The sequence below is a fragment of the Pristiophorus japonicus genome, chromosome 6, assembly GCF_044704955.1.
Source record: "Pristiophorus japonicus isolate sPriJap1 chromosome 6, sPriJap1.hap1, whole genome shotgun sequence".
NCBI classification, from domain to species: Eukaryota; Metazoa; Chordata; class Chondrichthyes; family Pristiophoridae; genus Pristiophorus; species Pristiophorus japonicus.
Genome location: NC_091982.1, coordinates 119452748 through 119474302, shown reverse-complemented (window position 1 = coordinate 119474302; position 21555 = coordinate 119452748). Strand labels below are relative to the sequence as shown.

At 48.1% G+C, this 21555-nt stretch overlaps 1 protein-coding gene across 1 annotated transcript in view; it reads left to right on the top strand.

Moving 5' to 3' along the window:
* The window catches only part of LOC139266159 (FERM domain-containing protein 7-like), a 98209-nt gene that overhangs the window by 40802 nt on the left and 35852 nt on the right, over positions 1-21555 (top strand). The window contains exon 4 of the mRNA XM_070884002.1: positions 2128-2206. Within this exon, the coding sequence (XP_070740103.1) occupies positions 2128-2206 (79 nt within the window). The remainder of the gene's footprint in view (positions 1-2127; positions 2207-21555) is intronic.

Here is a 21555-nt window from a genome sequence, read left to right as displayed (position 1 = left end):
ACAATTGTACATTCCTGTCTGGCATAGAAATAAAAAAGGGAAGGTGGCTCAACCGTGGCTATCAAGGGAAATCAGGGATAGTATTAAAGCCAAGGAAGTGGCATACAAATTGGCCAGAAATAACAGCGAACCTGGGGACTGGGAGAAATTTAGAACTCAGCAGAGGAGGACAAAGGGTTTGATTAGGGCAGGGAAAATGGAGTATGAGAAGAAGCTTGCAGGGAACATTAAGACGGATTGCAAAAGTTTCTATAGATATGTAAAGAGAAAAAGGTTAGTAAAGACAAACGTAGGTCCCCTGCAGTCAGAATCAGGGGAAGTCATAACGGGGAACAAAGAAATGGCGGACCAATTGAACAAGTACTTTGGTTCGGTATTCACGAAGGAGGACACGAACAACCTTCCGGTTATAAAAGGGGTCGGGGGGTCTAGTAAGGAGGAAGAACTGAGGGAAATCCTTATTAGCCGGGAAATTGTGTTGGGGAAATTGATGGGATTGAAGGCCGATAAATCCCCAGGGCCTGATGGACTGCATCCCAGAGTACTTAAGGAGGTGGCCTTGGAAATAGTGGATGCGTTGACAGTCATTTTCCAACATTCCATTGACTCTGGATCAGTTCCTATGGAGTGGAGGGTAGCCAATGTAACCCCACTTTTTAAAAAAGGAGGAAGAGAGAAAACAGGGAATTATAGACCGGTCAGCCTGACATCGGTAGTGGGTAAAATGATGGAATCAATTATTAAGGATGTCATAGCAGTGCATTTGGAAAGAGGTGACATGATAGGTCCAAGTCAGCATGGATTTGTGAAAGGGAAATCATGCTTGACAAATCTTCTGGAATTTTTTGAGGATGTTTCCAGTAGAGTGGATAAGGGAGAACCAGTTGATGTGGTATATTTGGACTTTCAGAAGGCGTTCGACAAGGTCCCACACAAGAGATTGATGTGCAAAGTTAGAACACATGGGATTGGGGGTAGTGTACTGACATGGATTGAGAACTGGTTGTCAGACAGGAAGCAAAGAGTAGGAGTAAATGGGTACTTTTCAGAATGGCAGACAGTGACTAGTGGGGTACCGCAAGGTTCTGTGCTGGGGCCCCAGCTGTTTACACTGTACATTAATGATTTAGATGAGGGGATTAAATGTAGTATCTCCAAATTTGCGGATGACACTAAGTTGGGTGGCAGTGTGAGCTGCGAGGAGGATGCTGTGAGGCTGCAGAGCGACTTGGATAGGTTAGGTGAGTGGGCAAATGCATGGCAGATGAAGTATAATGTGGATAAATGTGAGGTTATCCACTTTGGTGGTAAAAACAGAGAGACAGACTATTATTTGAATGGTGACAGATTAGGAAAAGGGGAGGTGCAAAGAGACCTGGGTGTCATGGTACATCAGTCATTGAAGGTTGGCATGCAGGTGCAGCAGGCGGTTAAGAAAGCAAATGGCATGTTGGCCTTCATAGCGAGGGGATTTGAGTACAAGGGCAGGGAGGTGTTGCTACAATTGTACAGGGCCTTGGTGAGGCCACACCTGGAGTATTGTGTACAGTTTTGGTCTCCTAACCTGAGGAAGGACATTCTTGCTATTGAGGGAGTGCAGCGAAGGTTCACCAGACTGATTCCCGGGATGGCGGGACTGACCTATCAAGAAAGACTGGATCAACTGGGCTTGTATTCACTGGAGTTCAGAAGAATGAGAGGGGACCTCATAGAAACATTTAAAATTCTGACGGGGTTAGACAGGTTAGATGCAGGAAGAATGTTCCCAATGTTGGGGAAGTCCAGAACCAGAGGTCACAGTCTAAGGATAAGGGGTAAGCCATTTAGGACCGAGATGCGGAGGAACTTCTTCACCCAGAGAGTGGTGAACCTGTGGAATTCTCTACCACAGAAAGTTGTTGAGGCCAATTCACTAAATATATTCAAAAAGGAGTTAGATGAGGTCCTTACTACTAGGGGGATCAAGGGGTATGGCGAGAAAGCAGGAATGGGGTACTGAAGTTGAATGTTCAGCCATGAACTCATTGAATGGCGGTGCAGGCTAGAAGGGCCGAATGGCCTACTCCTGCACCTATTTTCTATGTTTCTATGTTTCTATGATTTATGAAGTCCATTTTCTTTTGACAGGGGAGAAGAAGGTTCTGTTCCAATTTGTAGTGAAGTTCTTTCCACCCGATCCTGGGCAGCTACAAGATGAACTGACAAGGTGGGTACAGACCCCTCCTGCTATGAGGAACTCAATAAGCAAAAATCCTCCACGACCATTTTGTAAATTCTAGATGGGCCTCACCTGTTGTAAGCACAGGTTAATTTAGATTATGTGCTCTGGAGTGGGGCTTGAACCCACAACCTTCAGACATCATCGGCCCCTTTATGCCCATCACTAATTGCCCTCGAGAAGGTGGTGGTGAGCCGCATTCTTCGATACAACTGAATGTCTCGCTGGGCCATTTCAGGGGGCAGTTAAAAGTCAACCACACTGCTGTGGGTCTGGAGTCACATATACGCCAGACGGGGTAAGGGCGGCAGATTTCCTTCCCTAAAGGACATTAGTGAACTAGATGGGTTTCTATGACAAACCAGTAGTTTCATGCTCACCATTACTGATACTAGCTTTTTATTCCAGGTTTATTTAATTGAATTCAAATTCCCCAGCTGCCATGGTGGGATTTGATCTCATGTCCCCAGGTCATTAGACCACGTCTCTAAGTTGCTAGTCCAGTAATATAACCACTATGCGATTGTATTACTTCTTTGGAATAGTGCCGTGGGATATTTTAGGTCCACCTGACAGAGCAGAGGGGGTCTCGGTTTAACGCCTAATCCCAAAGACAGCAGCCACTGAGCTATGGATGGCATTTAAAGCCATCGCACATCTCCCGCAGTGCTGCCTGTGAGCCGGGGGCGGTTGTGATGTTTAGATGAAGCTATTGTTGACCCGGAAATGGGCAGAAATGGGCGGGAAACGTCTGCCAGCCTACAAAAAGTCAGGCCCCCAACCTCTGGCCCTCTGCCAGCACTGCAGTGTGGGGATGGCCAGGGCAGGGGTGGGCTACACTTTCTGGGCTACACTTCCTTCCGCTTCTATCCTGGTATTCACACAGCAGATACTATGACATAACATTCACCTTACCGTGTGGCTGTGCCTTTGTACAAGCTCAAAGTAACAATGAGTCTATGGGCTAGGTCCCCTATCAGTGATTGCTGGGACAATGGTTACATCAGCACTTAGTGTCAGTTTACATTCCACTCGGATTAAGAGGGACAAAGTACAGGTGAAAACATGCAGCGTACACTTCCGATAGACTGTGCAGTCTTAACCAATGTCGTTGAAAGGACTGAGCCATTTTATCCCAATTATCCTAAGCAGTTTTATGACCTCCTTATCATTCTGTGAGAATTCTCAAAGTGCTAATTATAGAAAATGATTCCAGAATGACATCATGGTTAATGAGCGAAAAGATAATTAACATAATGATTTAAAAAAATCAGACATGTTTCAGAAGTTAGTTTCAGAGGTTGAAAGTGACATAATGCTGAACTATAGTTGTGAAGAAGTTACGTAAACTTGTGTTCTATATTACAGAGCACACTCACTGTCCTCTCATTTTCTCTTTATTGTCTTGTCTTCCCATTAGTTTTAGTAGAGCTTCACTTATTTGGCCTTTTGTCTGCAGATCCCATTTAACGCATTGCATTTATACACGATCCCATTCTCTTCCCAGGTGTCAGCCATGGCTCAGTTGGTAGCATTCTCACCTCGACACTTGAGCACATAAATCCAGGCTGACACTCCCAGTGCAGTGCTGAGGGAGTGCTGCACCGTTGGAGGTGCCGTCTTTTGGATGAGACATTAAACTGGGGTCCCACCTGCTCTCTCAGGCGGACGTCAAAGATCCCTATTTTGATGAAGAGCAGGGGAGCTCTTCCTGGTTACCTGGCAAATATTTATCCTTCAACCAATATCACTAAAACAGATTAACTGGTCGTTATCTCATTGCTGTTTGTGGACCTTGCTGTGTGTATATTGGCTGCTGCATTCCTTACATTGTAACACTGACTACACTTCAAAAGTACCTCATTGACTGTAAAGCACTTTGGGATGGCCTAAGGTCATGAAAGGTGCTATAGAAATGCAAGTTCTTTTTTTCTATCATACTAAGTAAAAGAGACATGTGGGCAATGTTTTTTTCTGGGCAATCGCTCTGATATTCTATTGTCTGCATTATCATTGGTGGGGTTATATAGCCATGTTGTCTCAGTGCAGCAGTCCCTGAGAACTGAGCCTGCCCCCGAGGATAGGGGCATCCAAACCACAGCGAATGGGTCACATGCAACCCCAAGCCCCATAATCTGACTTTAGAAGGCCAAGTAACTCAATCTTACTTGTGTTTATATTTCTTGATTGTTGGTTCCAATGGTGCTGTTGTTCCATTGGTGGATAAAACCCTAAATAAGAACACCAATTATTATCAGTAACTAGAGCTATTCACAGCTGTTAGCCATGGCTCAGTGATAGCAGTCTCACCTTGGAGTCAGAAGGTTGTGGGTTCATCTACACCTCACCTACATGCTCCCCTTCGGCGACACCATCATGCTGCTTGTCCGACATTCAGTATTGGATCAGCAGAAATCTCCTCCAATTAAATATTGGGAAGTCCCCGCCAGAAACTCCGTTCCCTCACCACCGACTCCATCCCTGCCCCTGGTCTCTGTCTGAGGCTGAATCACACTGTTCGCAACTTTGGAGCCGTACTCAACCCTCAGCTGAGCTTCCAACCCTTCATCACTTACTTGCACTTCTGTAATATCACCCATCTCCGCCTCTGCCTCAGCCCATCTGCTGCTGTAATCGTCATCCGTGCCTTTGTTATCTCCAGATGACACCATTCAAATGCACTCTTGGCCGGCCTCCCAGTTTCTACCCTATGTAAACTAGAGGTGATCGAAAACTCGGCTGCCCATGTCCTAACTCACACCAAGTCCCACTCACCCATCACCCCTGGGCTTGCTGACCTACATTGGCTTCAAGTTAAGCAACGCCTCGATTTCAAAATTCTCATCCTCTTTCCATGGCCGTGCCCCTCTCTATCTCTGCAATCTCCTCCAGCTCCCTACACCGCTCCCTATCTCTGTAACCTCCTCCAGCCCTTACACCCCTCCCTATCCCTGTAACCTTTCTCAGCCCCACAACCCCCCCGAGATGTCTGCGCTCCTCTAATTCTGTCCTCTTGCGCATCCCTGATTATAATCGCTCAACCATTGGTGGCCGTGCCTTCTGCCTCTCTACCTCTTTCCTCCTTCAAGACGCTCCTTAAAACATACCTCTTTGACCAAGCTTTTGGTCACCAGCATTAATTTCTACTGATGCGGCTCGGTGTCAAATTTTTATCACATAACACTCCTGTGAAGCGCCTTGGGATGTTTCACTACGTTAAAGGTGCTATATAAATACAAGTTGTTGTTGTTGTTTCCAGATATATTTTGTGAGCATTTACAAGCAGTTGCCTTTATGAGACTTAAAGTATGTTAAGTTGTCCCAGACAGAATTGTTTTGCTGACTGAGCTGGAAATTTTCTGATTGCGAAAATTGTATTTTATTTTTGACCAGGGGTTGTTTGCCGTTGATTTATGTTTGGGGGAAAAATGATCCCCTGTAACTGCACTTAATGCATCTTGATGCTGGAATCATTGATACACCATCTAATAAACACATAGAAACATAGAAACATAGAAAATAGGTGCAGGAGTAGACCATTCGGCTCTTCGAGCCTGCACCACCATTCAATATGATCATGGCTGATCATGCAACTTCAGTACCTCATTCCTGCTTTCTCTCCATACCCCTTGATCCCTTTAGCCGTAAGAGCCACATCTAACTCCCTTTTGAATATATCTAACGAACTGGCCGCAACGCCTTTCTGTGATAACGAATTCCACAGGTTCACAATTCTCTGAGTGATGAAGTTTCTCCTCATCTCGGTCCTAAATGGCTTACCCCTTATCCTTAGACTGTGACCCCTGGTTCTGGACTTCCCCAACATTAGGAACATTCTTCCTGCATCTAACCTGCCCAATCCCGTCAGAATGTTATATGTTTCTATGAGATCCCCTCTCATTCTTCTAAACTCCAGTGAATATAAGCCAAGTCGATCCAGTCTTTCTTCATATGTCAATCCTGCCATCCTGGGAATCAGTCTGGTTAACCTTCGCTGCACTCCCTCAATAGCAAGAATGTCCTTCCTCAGATTAGGAGATCAAAACTGTACACAATATTCAAGGTGTGGCCTCACTAAGGCCCTGTACAACTGTTCCTATACTCCTATAATCCTAGGCTGATTCCGGAGATGAGGGGATTACCTTATGATGATAGATTGAGTAGACTGGGTTTTTACTCGTTGGAGTTCAGAAGGATGAGCGGTGATCTTATAGAAACATTTAAAATCATGAAAGGGATAGACAAGATAGAGGCAGAGAGGTTGTTTCCACTGGTCGGGTAGAACTAGGGGGCACAGCCTCAAAATACAGGGGAGCCAATTTAAAACCGAGTTGAGAAGGAATTTCTTCTCCCAGAGGGTTGTGAATCTGTGGAATTCTCTGCCCAAGGAAGCAGCTGAGGCTAGCTCATTGAATGTATTCAAGCCACAGATAGATAAATTTTTAACCAATAAGGGAATTAAGGGTTATGGGAGCGGGCGGGTAAGTGGAGCTGAGTCCACGGCCAGATCAGCCATGATCTTGTTGAATGGCAGAGCAGGCTCGAGGGGCTAGATGGCCTACTCCTGTTCCTAATTCTTATGTTCTTATGTTCTTATGTATACTCGAAAATGTTCCACATTGTCCAAGCCTCGTCATAGATGTTGATAATCAGGGGGCAGTACTGTGTGGCGAGGCAGGCTGGTAGAGGACCTTTGTCGTATGGATGTTTAGTGTAAGGCCTATACTCTCGTACGCTTCAGTGAAGGTGTTGACGATGGTTCAGCCTCCGAGTGTGCGCAGACACAAGCGTCGTCTGCATACTGTAATTCAATGACAGAGGATGGGACGACCTTGGATCTGGACTGGAGGCGACGGAGGTTGAACAATTTCCCGTTTGTTCTGTAGATTAGCTCCTCTCCAGCGGGGAGCTTATTGAGGGTGAGATGGAGCATTGCAGCAAGGAAGATAGAGAAGAGCATTGGTGCGATGACGCAGTCTTGCTTAACCCCGGGCTGCACATGTATTGGGTCTGTGGTGGATCCATTGGTCAGGATCATGGCTTGCATGTCATCGTGATGCAGGCAGAGGATGGTGACAAACTTTTGAGGGCAGCCAAAGTTGAGGAGGGCACGCCATAATCCTCATGGATGACAGTGTCGAAGGCCTTTGTGAGGTCAAAGAACATAAGAAGTAGGAGCAGGAGTCAGCCATTTGGCCCCTCGAGCCTGCTCTGCCATTAAATAAGATCATGGCTGATCTGATCTTGGGCTCAGCTCCACTTCCCTGCCCTCTCCCCATAACCATTCACTCCCTCATCGTTCCAAAATCTGTCTATCTCCGCTGAAGGCCATGTACAGTGGCTGGTGCTGCTCCCTGCATTTCGCTGAATTTGACGCACGGTGAAGATCATTTCTATTGTGTCCCTTAGTGGGCGCAATCCGCATTGCGACTCTGGGAGAAGGCGAGGAGTTTTTTTGCAGGGAAACTCCTCTGTAATTACCGCAATCAGACTTATCACCTTTCTTGAAGGTGGTCACGATTACAGCATCTTTGTCCCCTGTCATGCTCTCTTCCTTCCAAATAAGATAAATTATTTCATGTATTCGCACCAATAGTGCTTCTCCGCCATGTTTTAGTGTCTAGGTGGGGATTCCATCTGCTCCTGAGGCCTTGTTGTTCTTCAGTTGTTGGATGGTCTTTTCTACCTCATGCCAGGCTGGGGTTGTGTGGAGATGGTGGTGGGTAGCATGCTGCAGGATGGAGTCGAGGACACTCACGTCGAAGACAGAGTCTCGGTTAATGAGATCTTCGTAGTGCTCCTTCCAGCGGGCACTGACTGCCTCTCTGTCCTTGATGAGCACCTCTCTGTTCTTGGCCCTCAGTGGGGTAGGACCTTAGGTGCTTGGGCCATAAGTGGTCTTGACTGCGCTAAAGAATCCACGCACGTCATGGTTGTCGGCTAGTTGCTGGATCTCCTGCACTTTCTCCACCCACCATCTTTAGGTTGCGAGTTTTATGTTGAACCTCAGCCTTCAGACGTCTATAGAGCTGCTTTCTTGCTTTCGAGTTGTGTTGCTGCTTCCAGTTCAAGAACGCCTTGCGCTTGCGGCTTATTAGCTCCTGGATCTCCTGGTCATTCTCGTTGAACTAGTCTTGATATTTCTTGGTCTAGTGACCGAGCGTCTCTTCACACATGCTAATTATGGAGGCCTTGAGTGCAGACCAGGCACTATGGACACTCTGCGTCTCCAGTTCACTGAGAGTGGTCAGGTTGGTTGTGAGGCGCTGGCTGAATAGGGCTTTCTTAGCAGGGTCTTTGAGTGCTCCAGCATTAATTTTCCTGCGGCATTGTTTCTGTTGCAGCTGCTGTTTTGGGGCTACATTGATGGAGATGAAAAAGCGGATTAGGCGGTGGTCCGTCTAGCGGTCATCAGCTCCTGTCATGGTGCGGGTGATGTGGACGTCCTTGTGGTCCCTCGCACAGATGATGACGTAGTCGAGCAGATGCCAGTGTTTGGAGCGAGGGTGTTGGCATGAGGCCTTGTACTTGTCTCTCTGCTGTAACAAGGTGTTGGTTATGACAAGGCCATGTTCTGGGCATTTTGTCAGGAGGAGGGTACTGTTGGAGTTGGTTTTCCCTACCCCATCTCTGCCGATCACATCTCCCCAGAGGTCTGTGTCCTTTCCAACTCTGCCGTTAAAGTTGCCCAGGAGGTTCAGCTTGTCACTCGTTGGGACTCGGGACAGGGATTGTTCAAGGCTGGAGTAGAATTCCTCTTTGGTCTCGTCTGTAGCTTCCAGTGTTGGGGCATATGCACTGATGACCATAGCGCACTGGTTCCGGGCTAGGGTGAGCCGAAGGGTTATGAGGTGTTCCTTTATCCCACAAGGGGAGTCTCTGAGACGTCCATTTAGTTCATTTTTTATGGCGAAGCCTACCCCATGGAGGTGGCATTCTTCTTATGGTTTGCCTTCCAGAAGAAGGTGTAACCACCACCTTTCTCCTTGAGCTGGCCTTTCCCTGCCCACCGAGTCTCGCTTAGGACAGCAATGTCAATGTCAAATCGTCTGAGTTCCCGGGCAATGATAGCTGTGCGGCGTTCCGGTCTGTCGCTGTTGGGGCTGTCCATGAAGGTCCTGACGTTCCAGGTCCAGAACTTCTTTTTAAAGGGTGGAAGATGCCTGTGCGTGAATTCTTTTAATGTGGGGTGGCCGTTGCACACCAGCTACCAAACGGGCCTGACAGAGCAAGGTCTTGGTCTAATGGCAAGGGGATCGAAAATGATTGGAGACCAGGCTCTGCTACAAGGGCCTAGTACACACACACAATCATACTCTTACCGTCTTCTTCCCTCCTTCCCGCACGTGCTCTCTCCCTGGATTTCATAGGATGCAGTTAGGCCTCCTGATCTCACTGTTGGTCCGTGCTGCACCTTACTGAATTGCTGGAGTACATCCTGCAGATGGTACACACTGTAGCCACAGCCCACCAGTGATGGATTTGGTGGATATTGAGTCCAGTGCAGGAGCACCGATCAAGTGTCCTAGATGGTGTCGCACTTCTTAAGTGTTGTGGTTTGAGCCATTCAAGTGAGTGGTGAGTGTTCCATCACACGCCTGACTTGAATCAGGTCGCCACGCTGGGTCCAGGGCCGCCACTCCTCCACTTACACCAGCAGCAGGTCGGGGGTATAAGAGGAGGAGCCACTTCAAGATACAGCGCGAGCCGTTCCAGGAGGGCAACAGCTTCAAGGAGGGCGACCCGGTGATGGCATCAAAACCCAGGTTGCCGATTGGAGCATGGGCAGGAACTTCAGCGGAGCCCAAGTACAGCAAAGGTGCGGTGAATGATTGGGGCGGAGGTGCGGCGAGAGATCGTGGCAGAGAAACGGAGAGAGATCGGGGCCCATGAGCAATGTGATTGGGGCCCATGAGAGGCGAGAGTTCGGGTCCCAGAAAAGGCGAGGGCCCAGGGCAGCAGGGGCCAGCCCACACTGCGACACGTGTGCACACTAGGCCCGTGGCAGCAGAGCTGGTCTCCAGTCGTCTTGGTTAACCCTTGCCACTGGACCAAGACCTAGCTCTGTCAAGCCCGTGTGGTGGCTGGTGTACAACGGCCACCACACATTAAAATAATCCACGCACAGGCGTCTTCCACCCTTCAAGATGCAGTTCAGGACCTGGAATATCAGGTCCTCATTGAAACACCTGTGAACTCATCCCTTTTTGGTGTGGAAGCAAGTCATCCTCGATACAAGGGACCACCTAAGAAGAAGAAGACTTGAATCAATGCAGGTTCAGCACAGTTATGAGTTTCGCTTTTAACTTTGGATGGGATCCTTGGGTACAGCACCATTAGTATCTTCCATAACTGGACCTCATCTATTGACAAGAATGTGCGTTTAAATTTAGCCTTGTTTACTTAGGACAAGACAAGGCTATCAGATCCAAATTTGACCTCCCCCTTGGCTGATTCCATACCCATACACCACTTGAATTTTAATACTGACCTAAGAAAATGGTGGTTGAAAAGAGTATGGAGAAATGATTTGAATGATTTAATTGGTTGATTTTATTGTACTTGCTGTTTCTTGAATGGTAGCCGTGACCAAAAAATAGAAGCATTTAATTACTGACTTTTGTGTTGGTTACTTATTCCTTATTGGCATTTTTGCTACTTTTCAGTTTGTTCATATTCAGCCAAGAAAGCGGCTCACCATCACCACCTTCTCAAGGGCAACTAGGAATGAGCAATAAATGATGGCCTTGCTAGCAATGCCCACATCCCGAGAATTAATTTAAAACACACAAATCTGATATTTGGATGGTAATCTACAGACTATTGGGAGTCAATACTGATTCGTTTGTACCTGTGACCCAGTGGATCTATGGCACCGTTCAGACATGGCGTCTCTGTGGCCTTACATTCAGGTGGGACGTTCCTGAAAGGTTTGACACTACGCACATTGAATCATAGAATCATAGAATGGTTACAGCACAGAAAGAGGCCATTTGGCCCGTCGAGCCCGTGCTGGCTCGCTGCAAGAGCACTTCAGTCAGTCCCACTCCCCGCCCTTTCCCCGTAGCTCTGCAAATATTTTTCCTTCAGGTACTTATCAAATTTCCTTTTGAAAGCCGTGATTGAATCTGCCTCCACCATCCTCTCAGGCCGTGCATTCCAGATCCTAAACACTCGCTGCATAAAAAAGATTTTCCTCGTGTCGCCTTTGGTTCTTCTGCCGATCACCTTAATTCTGTGTTCTCTGGTTCTCGACCCTTTCACCAATGGGAACACTTTCTCTCTATCTGCTCTGTCCAGACCCCTCATGATTTTGACCACCTCGATCAAATCTTCTCTCAACCTTCTCTGCTCCAAGAAGAACAGCCCCAGCTTCTGCAGTCTATCCACGTAACTGAAGTCCCTCATCCCTGGAACCATTCTCGTAAATCTTTTCTGCACCCTCTCTAAGGCCTTCACATCCTTCCTAAAGTGCGGTGCCCAGAATTGGACACAACACTCCAGTTAAGGCCGAACCAGTGTTTTATAATGATTCATCATAACTCCCTTGCTTTTGTATTTGCCTCCATTTATGAAGCCCAGGATCCCGTAAGCTTTTTTAACCACTTTCTCAACCTGCCCTGTCACCTTTAACGATTTGTGCCCATATACCCCCAGGTCTCTCTGTTCATGCACCCCCTGTAGGATTCTACCCTTCAGTTTATATTGGCTCTCCTCGTTCTTCCAACCAACATGTATCACTTCGCACTTTTCTGCATTAAATTTCATCTGCCACGTGTCCGCCCAGTCCACCAGCCTGTCCATGTCCTCTTGAAGTCTATCACAATCCTCCTCACTGTTCACTATATTTACAAGTTTTGTGCCATCTGCAAATTTTGAAATTGTGGCCTGTACACCCACATCCACGTCAATTATATATATCAAGAAAAGCAGTGGTCCCAGTACCGACCCCTGGGGAACACCACTGTATACCTTCCTCCAGTCCGACAAACAACCATTCATCACTACTCTCTGTTTCCTCTCACTGAGCCAATTTCATATCTATTCTGCTACTTGTCTCTTTTATTCCATGGGCTTCAACTTTGTTGGCAAGCCTATTATGTGACACGTTATCAAACGCCTTTTGGAAATCCATGTACATCACATCAACCACATTGCCCTCATCAACTCTTTCTGTTACATCATCAAAAACCTCAATCAAGTTAGTTAAACACGATTTGCCTTTAACAAATCCATGCAGAAATCAAGCGCAGGCAGCGGAAAGAGCATGTGGCAAACCAGTCTCACCCTTCCTTACCCTCAATGACTATCTGTCCCACCTGTGACAGAGACTGTGGCTCTCATATTGGAATGTTCAGCCACCTAAGGACTCATTTAAGAGTGGAAGCAAGTCTTTCTCGATTCCGAGGGACTGCCTACGATGATGATGATGATGTATAATTAATCCACATTCATCCGAGTGATTAATCCACACTTGTCCTTAGACACAGGGCCTTTAGCCATGTGATACCACAGCAAACAACAAGGAAGACCCCAAGTGATCACAGGATGAAATAAAAAAGTTAACGACATGGTCAAATAGATGGCCAATGTAGAGGCATGTGATGCAGTACATTGTGGGAAGAAGAATGGTGAAAGGAAGTATACTCCAAATGATCAGGCTCTTAACAGAGTGATGGAATAGAGAAATCTTGGTGTATGAGTAACTAAAAGTGGGAGGGTAGGTAGAACAGGGCATAAAAAGGATCATGGGATTTGGGGTTTTATACACAGAAATGCTAAATGTAAAATTAAGGAAGTGAGGTTGAATTTTCTTCGATGCTGGGGATGTTGGCCTGATCGAGGACACTAACGTTGGTGCGTCTGTCCTCCCAGGGGATTTGCAGGATCTTGCGGAGACATCGTTGGTGGTATTTCTCCAGCGATTTGAGGTGTCTACTGAATATGGTCCACATCTCTGAGCCATACAGGAGGGCGGGTATCACTACAGCCCTGTAGACCATGAGCTTGGTGCCAGATTTGAGGGCGTGATCTTCAAACACTCCCTTCCTCAGATGGCTGAAGTCTGCGCTGGCACACTCGAGATAGTTTTGAACCTCGTCGTCGATGTTTGCCCTTGCTGATAATAGGCTCCCGAGATATGGAAAATGGTCCACGTTGTCCAGGGCCGCGCTGTGGATCTTAATGACTGGGGGGGCAGTGCTGTGTGGCGGGGTCAAGTTGGTGGAGGACCTTTGTCTTATGGATGTTTAGTGTAAGGCCCATGCTTTCGTACGCCTCAGTGAAGCTGTTGACTATGACTTGGAGTTCCGCCTCTGTATGTGCGCAAACGCAAGCGTCGTCCGTGTACTGTAGCTCTACAACAGAGGATGGGACGATCTTGGATCTGGCCTTGTGACGACGAAGGTTGAACAGGTTCCCACTGGTTCTGTAGTTTAGTTCCACTTTGGTGGTAAAAACAGAGAGACAGACTATTATCTGAATGGTGACAGATTAGGAAAAGGGGAGGTGCAACGAGACCTGGGTGTCATGGTACATCAGTCATTGAAGGTTGGCATGCAGGTACAGCAGGCGGTTAAGAAAGCAAATGGCATGTTGGCCTTCATAGCGAGGGGATTTGAGTACAGGGGCAGGGAGGTGTTGCTACAGTTGTACAGGGCCTTGGTGAGGCCTCACCTGGAATATTCACTGGAGTTTAGAAGAATGAGAGAGGATCTCATAGAAACGTTTAAAATTCTGACGGGGTTAGACAGGTTAGATGCAGGAAAAATGTTCCCAATGTTGGGGAAGTCCAGAACCAGGGACATAGTCTAAGGATAAGGGGTAAGCCATTTAGGACCGAGATGAGGAGAAACTTCTTCACCCAGAGAGTGGTGAACCTGTGGAATTCTCTACCACAGAAGGTTGTTGAGGCCAATTCACTAAATATATTTAAAAAGGAGTTAGATGAAGTCCTTACTACGATGGGGGATCAAGGGGTATGGCGAGAAAGCAGGAATGGGGTACTGAAGTTGCATGTTCAACCATGAACTCATTGAATGGCGGTGCAGGCTAGAAGGGACGAATGGCCTACTCCTGCACCTATTTTCTATGTTTCTATGTTTCTACTCCGGAGGGGAGCTTGTTGAGTGTCAGGTGAGGCATTGCAGCGGGGAAGATCAAGAAGAGGGTTGGCGTGATGACGCAGCCCTGCTTGACCCCAGTCCGGATGTGGATTAGGTCTGTGGTGGATCTGTTGGTCAGAATCACAGCCTGCAACTCGTCATGGAGCAGGCAGAGGATGGCGACAAACTTTTGGGGGCATCCGAAACGGAGGTGGACTCTCTATAGTCCCTCGTGTTTAACAGTGTCAAATGCCTTTGCAAGGTCAAAGAAGGGCATGTACAAGGTTTGGTGCTGTTCTCTGCATTTCTCTTGCAGTTGTTGCGCGGTGAAGATCATGTCCGTTGTACCCCACAGTAGACGGAATCCGCACTGTGACTCCGGGAGGAGTCCACCTTTCAAAATGAAGTACGGGACCTGGAATGTCAGAACCCTCATAGACAACTCTAACAAGCCGCACCGCCATAGTTGCCCGGGAACTTAGACGCTTTGATATCGACATCGCCGCCTTAAGCGAGACCCAGCAGGCCGGGGAAGGCCAGCTCAAGGAACAAGGTGGAGGTTCCACCTTCTTCTGGAAAGGGAAACCAGAGGAAGAACGCTGCCTCCACAGAGTTGGTTTCGCTATCAAGAACGAGCTGGTCGACCGCCTCAGAGACTCCCGCTGCAGGATTAGCGAAGGTCTCCTGACTGTCCGACTCACCCTATCCCGGAACCAGTGCGCCACAGTTATCAGTGTGTATGCCCCTCTAGAGTAGGTAACTCCAGTGGAAGACTGAGCACCATCACAGACACCGATGTCCGATTGACCTCCTTCTGTGCTGTAAGTTCCATGATTCTACGAATCAGGTAATACTTACGAAGAAATATTTGAAATAGGACTTTAAAAAGTCGGGGAGTGGCAGCGTCGAGGAGGAGGCTCGGGAGGTCGGAGGAGAGGCCTATAAAGGCCAGCTGGTGCAGCTGCAGCGGGGAGAAAAGTCAAAAAAGAAGTAGAAAGAAATCGAAAGGTGACGTCACATCCAAGGGGGTAAGTGACTGGCTGTTGATTGGTATGTAGCTTTTCTTTTTTCTTTTCCTTTTCTTTATCAGTAAGTAACCTTTTAGCATTGTTGTTGCCAAATTAAGTTTATCTACGGGTTAAGTCATGGCAGGAGAGCTCGGACACGTGTTATGCTCCTCCTGTACTATGTGGGAAGTCAGGGACGCCTCTGGTGTCCCTGACAACTACATGTGCGGGAAGTGCATCCGCCTGAAACTCCTGATGGACCGCATTGCGGCACTGCAGCTGCGAGTGGATTTACTCGGGAGCATCCGCGATGCTGAGAATGACGGTGAATAGCATGTTTAGTGAGTTGGTCTTACCGCATGATACGTCCTTACTACCAGTATAAATGCACACGAGGCCCATGCTTGAGAGAAGGTCAGTCTGTGACCTGTCCTTTATTCCTTAGCACTCAAGTGATGAAGGTGGGTGGAGCTTCCCCTTTTATACCTGAAGGTCCAGGTTAGGAGTGTCTCCCACCTAGTGGTCATTGTTCTCACGGTGTACAACTTAGGTCAGTTTATATATGGGTTACAATGCTGGTTGAATACATGACATCACCTCCCCCGCAAAGTCTTATTGGGATCACAGGTTGAGTCACTTTGGTGGTTTACGCTCCCTTGCAGAGCGCCTGAGTTGGGGCTCTGGTTGTTGGGCGCTGGCCTGAGTGTCTGCTGTTTGCAGTGCCTCAGGCCTGTCTGGACTGCCCACAGTGACTGGGCTCTCCTCCCTTTGGTTCTGGTGTTCGGTTACCTGTGGTGGAGTGAACTCTATATCGTGTTCTTCCTCTGCTTCTTCTATGGGGTTGCTGAACCTCCTTTTTGTTTGATCCACATGTTTGTGGCAGATTTGTCCATTGGTAAGTTTGACTACCAGAATCCTATTTCCCTCTTTGGCAACCACAGTACCTGCGAGCCATTTGGGCCCTGCAGCGTAGTTGAGGACAAAAACAGGAACATTTACATCAATACATCGCGCCCTCGCATTCCTGTCATGGTAGTGATACTGTGACTGGCGCCTGCTCTCAACAATTTCTTTCATGGTGGTGTGTATAAGGGATAATCGGGTTTTGAGCGTCCTTTTCATTCGTAGCTCTGCGGGTGGATCCCCTGTGAGCGAGTGTGGTCGGGATCTATAGGCCAACAGGAGGCGTGATAAGCGGGTTTGTAGGGAACCCCCTTGGAATCTGAGCATCCCCTGTTTGATTATCTGCACTGCTCGTTCTGCCTGGCCGTTTGAGGCCGGTTTGAACGGTGCCGTTCTAACATGGTTAATTCCATTGCCTGCCATGAAGTCCTGGAATTCAGTGCTTGTGAAACACGGGCCATTGTCGCTGACCAAGATGTCCGGTAGACCGTGGGCGGCGAACATTGCCCGTAGACTTTCTATCGTGGCAGAGGATGTGCTTGAATTTAAAATGTCACACTCGATCCATTTGGAGTAGGCGTCTACTACAACCAAAAATAATTTCCCCATGAAAGGACCTGCGTAGTCCACATGGATGCGTGACCAAGGCTTGGCGGGTCATGGCCAGGGGCTAAGGGGGGCTTCCCTGGGCGCATGGCCCAGCTGGGCACACGTGTTGCACCTGCGAACACAAAGTTCCAGATCTGCGTCTATCCCTGGCCACCAAACGTGTGACCTGGCAATTGCCTTCATCGTGACAATGCCCAGGTGCCCATTGTGGAGTTCTCTGATGAACACCTCTCTGCCCATCTGGGGCATGACTATGCGGTTTCCCCACAGTAGGCAATCGACCTGAATCGAGAGTTCATCCTTGCGCCTGTGAAGTGGTTTAAATTTCTCAGGGCATGCCCTGTACGTGGCTGCCCAGTCCCCATTCAGGACCCATTTCTTGACTAGAGACAATAGCGGGTCTCTATTTGTCCAGACTTTAATCTGACGGGCTGTCACGGGTGAGCCTTCGCTTCCGAAAGCTTCAACAGCCATGACCATCTCAGCACCATGCTTGGTAGCCCCCTCAGTGGTGGCTAGTGGGAGCCTGCTGAGTGCATCGGCGCAGTTTTCGGTGCCCGGTCTGTGCCGAATTGTGTAGTCATAGGCAGCTAACGTGAGTGCCCACCTCTGTATGCGGGCCGATGCGTTTGCATTTATGGCCCTGTTGTCGGCCAAAAGGGACGTTAGGGGTTTGTGATCTGTCTCCAGCTCAAATTTCCTGCCAAACAGGTACTGGTGCATTTTCTTTACCGCATATACATATGCGAGCGCCTCCTTTTCTACCATCCCATAGCCCCTTTCTGCCTGGGACAGACTCCTGGAGGCATAAGCTACCGGCTGTAACTGACCCTTGGCATTGACATGCTGCAACACACACCCGACACCATAGGACGACGCATCGCACGTTAACACAAGTTTCTTACATGGGTCATATAGCGTTAACAGATTGTTGGAACATAACAAATTGCGTGCTCTATTAAAAGCCCTTTCCTGGCTGTCCCCCCAGACCCATTCGCGACCTTTGCGTAAGAGCACGTGTAGCGGCTGTAACAGCGTGCTCAATTTGGGAAGAAAGTTACCAAAATAGTTCAGGAGCCCCAGGAACGAACGCAGCTCCGTCGTGTTACAGGGTCTGGGTGCTCTCTGGATCACTTCCGTCTTGGATGCAGTAGGGCTGATCCCGTCTGCTGCTACCCTCATCCCCAGGAATTCTACCTCTGGAGCTAGGAAGACGCACTTCGCCTTTTTCAGTCGCAGACCTACCCGGTCCAGTCTGCGTAGCACCTCCTCCAGGTTGTGGAGGTGTTCTTCAGTATCGTAACCCGTAATGAGGATGTCGTCCTGAAAAACCACCGTCCCTGGAATCGACTTGAGGAGGCTTTCCATATTTCGTTGGAAGATCGCGGCGGCCGAGTGAATCCCGAACGGACATCTGTTGTCCTCAAACAACCCCTTGTGTGTCGTGATGGTGGTCAGCTTCTTCGACTCACTCGCCAGCTCCTGGGTCATGTAAGCTGAGGTCAGGTCCAATTTTGAAAAAAGTTTGCCACCGGATAGCGTCGCAAAGAGGTCCTCCGCTCTCAGTAGCGGGTACTGGTCTTGGAGTGACACCCGATTGATGATGGCCTTGTAATCGCCACATATCCTGACCGACCCATCCGCCTTGAGCACCGGCACAATCGGGCTCGCCCAGTCACTGAATTCGACTGGTGAGATGATGCCTTCCCTCAACAGGCGGTCCAAATCGCCTTCTATCTTTTCCCGCATCACGTACGGCACCGCCCTGGCCTTGTGGTGTATTGGTCTGGCGTCCGGGTTTATGTGAATCACTACCTTGGCCCCCATGAAAGTGCCAATGCCGGGTTGAAATAATGAGTCAAATTTGTCCAGGACCTGTGAGTATGATAATCGCTCCACAGAGGAAATTGCGTTGACATCGCCCCATTTCTAGATCATGACAGCAAGCCAACTCCTCCCCAGTAGTGCGGGACCATCCCCTGGGACAATCCAGAGTGGCAACCTGTTCTCTGAATCTTTGTGGGTCACGACTACCGTGGCGCTGCCTAGCACCGGAATGATCTGCTTTGTGTAAGTCCGTAGCTGTGCGTCAATCGGCGATAATTTTGGCCTACTGGCCTTGGATGCCCACAACTTTTCGAACTGTTTGATACCCATCAGGGACTGGCTGGCACCCGTGTCTAACTCCATTGATACTGGGATGCCATTGAGGAGCACTTTCATCATTATCGGTGGCGTCCTGGTGTATGAACTGTATACGTGCTCCACATGAACTCGCTGAACTTCAGCTTCCAGCGATTTCCCCCAGTGTCTATTGATACGTCCTTACTACACAGTATAAATGTACATGAGGCCCATGCTTGAGAGAAGGTCAGTCTGTGACCTGTTCTTTATTCCTTAGCACTCAAGTGATGAAGGTGGGTGCAGCTTCACCTTTTATACCTGAAGGTCCAGGTTAGGAGTGTCTCCCACCTAGTGGTCAGTGTTCTCACGGTGTACAACTTCGGTCAGTTTATACATGGGTTACAATGCTGGTTGAATACATGTCACTGCAGGTAAAGGGTACACAGCCAGATAGAGAATGGGTGACCAACAGGAAGAGCAGTGCAAGGAAGGTAGTGCAGGGGTCCTCTGCGGTCATCCCCCTGCAAAACTGATACACCGCTTTGGGTACTGTTGGGGGGGATGACTCATCAGGGGAGAGCAGCAGCAGCTAAGTTCATGGCACCGTGGGTGGCTCTGCTGCACAGAGGGCAGGAAAAAGAGTGGGAGAGCTATAGTGATAGGGGATTCAATTGTAAGGGGAATAGATAGACGTTTCTGCGGCCGCAACCGAGACTCCAGGATGGTATGTTGCCTCCCTGGTGCAAAGGTCAAGGATGTCTCGGAGTGGGTGCAGTGCATTTTGAAAAGGGAAGGTGAACAGCCAGTTGTCATGGTGCACATTGGTACCAAAGGTATAGGTAAAAAACGGGATGAGGTCCTACGAGACGAATTTAGGAGCTAGGAGCTAAATTTAAAAAGTAGGACCTCAAAAGTAGTAATCTCAGGATTGCTACCAGTGCCACGTGCTAGTCAGAGTAGGAATCACATGATAGCTCAGATGAATACGTGGCTTGAGGAGTGGTGCAGAAGGGAGGGATTCAAATTCCTGGGACATTGGAACCGGTTCTGGGGGAGGTGGGACCAGTACAAACTGGACGGTCTGCACCTGGGCAGGACCAGAGCCAATGTCTAGGGGAAGTGTTTGCTAGTGCTGTTGGGGAGGAGTTAAACTAATATGGCAGGGGGATGGGAACCTATGCAGGGAGACAGAGGGAAGTAGAATGGGAGCAGAAGCAAAAGATAGAAAGAAGAAAAGTAAAAGTGGAGGGCAGAGAAACCTAACGCAATAGCAAAATTGTAAAGGGGCAAAGTGTGTTAGAAAGACAAGCCTGAAGGCTCTGTGCCTCAATGCAAGGAGTATTCGGAATAAGGTGGATGAATTAACTGCGCAGATAGCAGTTAACGGTTATGATGTAATTGGCATCACGGAGACATGGCTCCAGGGTGGCCAAGGCTGGGAACTCAACATCCAGGGGTATTCAACATTTAGGAAGGATAGACAGAAAGGAAAAGGAGGCGGAGTGGCATTGCTGGTTAAAGAGGAAATTAGTGCAATAGTAAGAAAGGACATTAGCTTGGATGATGTGAAATCGGTATGGGTGGAGCTACGGAATACCAAAGGGCAGAAAACGCCAGTGGGTGTTGTGTACAGACCACCAAAAAGTAGTAGTGAGCTTGGGGACAGCATCAAACAAGAAATTAGGGATTCATGCAATAAAGGTACAGCAGTTATCATGGGCGCCTTTAATCTACATATTGATTGGGCTAACCAAACTGGTAGCAATGCGGTGGAGGAGGATTTCCTGGAGTGCATTAGGGATGGTTTTCTAGACCAATATGTCGAGGAACCAACTAGGGAGCTGGCCATCCTAGACTGGGTGATGTGTAATGAGAAAGGACTAATTAGCAATATTGTTGTGCGAGGCCCCTTGGGGAAGAGTGGCCATAACATGATCAAATTCTTTATTAAGATGGAGAGTGACACAGTTAATTCAGAAACTAGGGTCCTGAACTTAAGGAAAGCTAACTTTGATGGTTTCAGGCGTGAATTGACTAGAATAGACTGGCAAATGATACTTAAAGGGTTGACGGTGGATAGGCAATGGCAAACATTTAAAGATCACATGGATGAACTTCAGCAATCCCTGTCTGGATTAAAAATAAAACGGGGAAGGTGGCTCAACCGTAGCTAACAAGGGAAATTAGGGATAGTGTTAAATCCAAGGAAGAGGCATATAAATTGGCCAGAAAAAGCAGCAAACCTGAGGACTGGGAGAAATTTAGAATTCAGCAGAGGAGGACTAAGAGTAAAATTAAGAGGGGGAAAATAGACTACGAGAAGAAGCTTGCCGGGAACATAAAAACTGACTGCAAAAGCTTCTATAGATATGTGAAGAGAAAAAGATTAGTGAAGTCAAACGTAGGTCCCTTGCAGTCAGATTCAGGTAAATTTATAATGGGGAACAAAGAAATGGCAGGCCAATTGAACAAATACTTTGGTTCTGTCTTCAGAAGGAAGACACAAATAACCTTCCGGAAGTACTAGGGGACCGAGGGTCTAGTGAGAAGGAGGAACTGAGGGATTTCCTTATTAGGCGGGAAATTATGT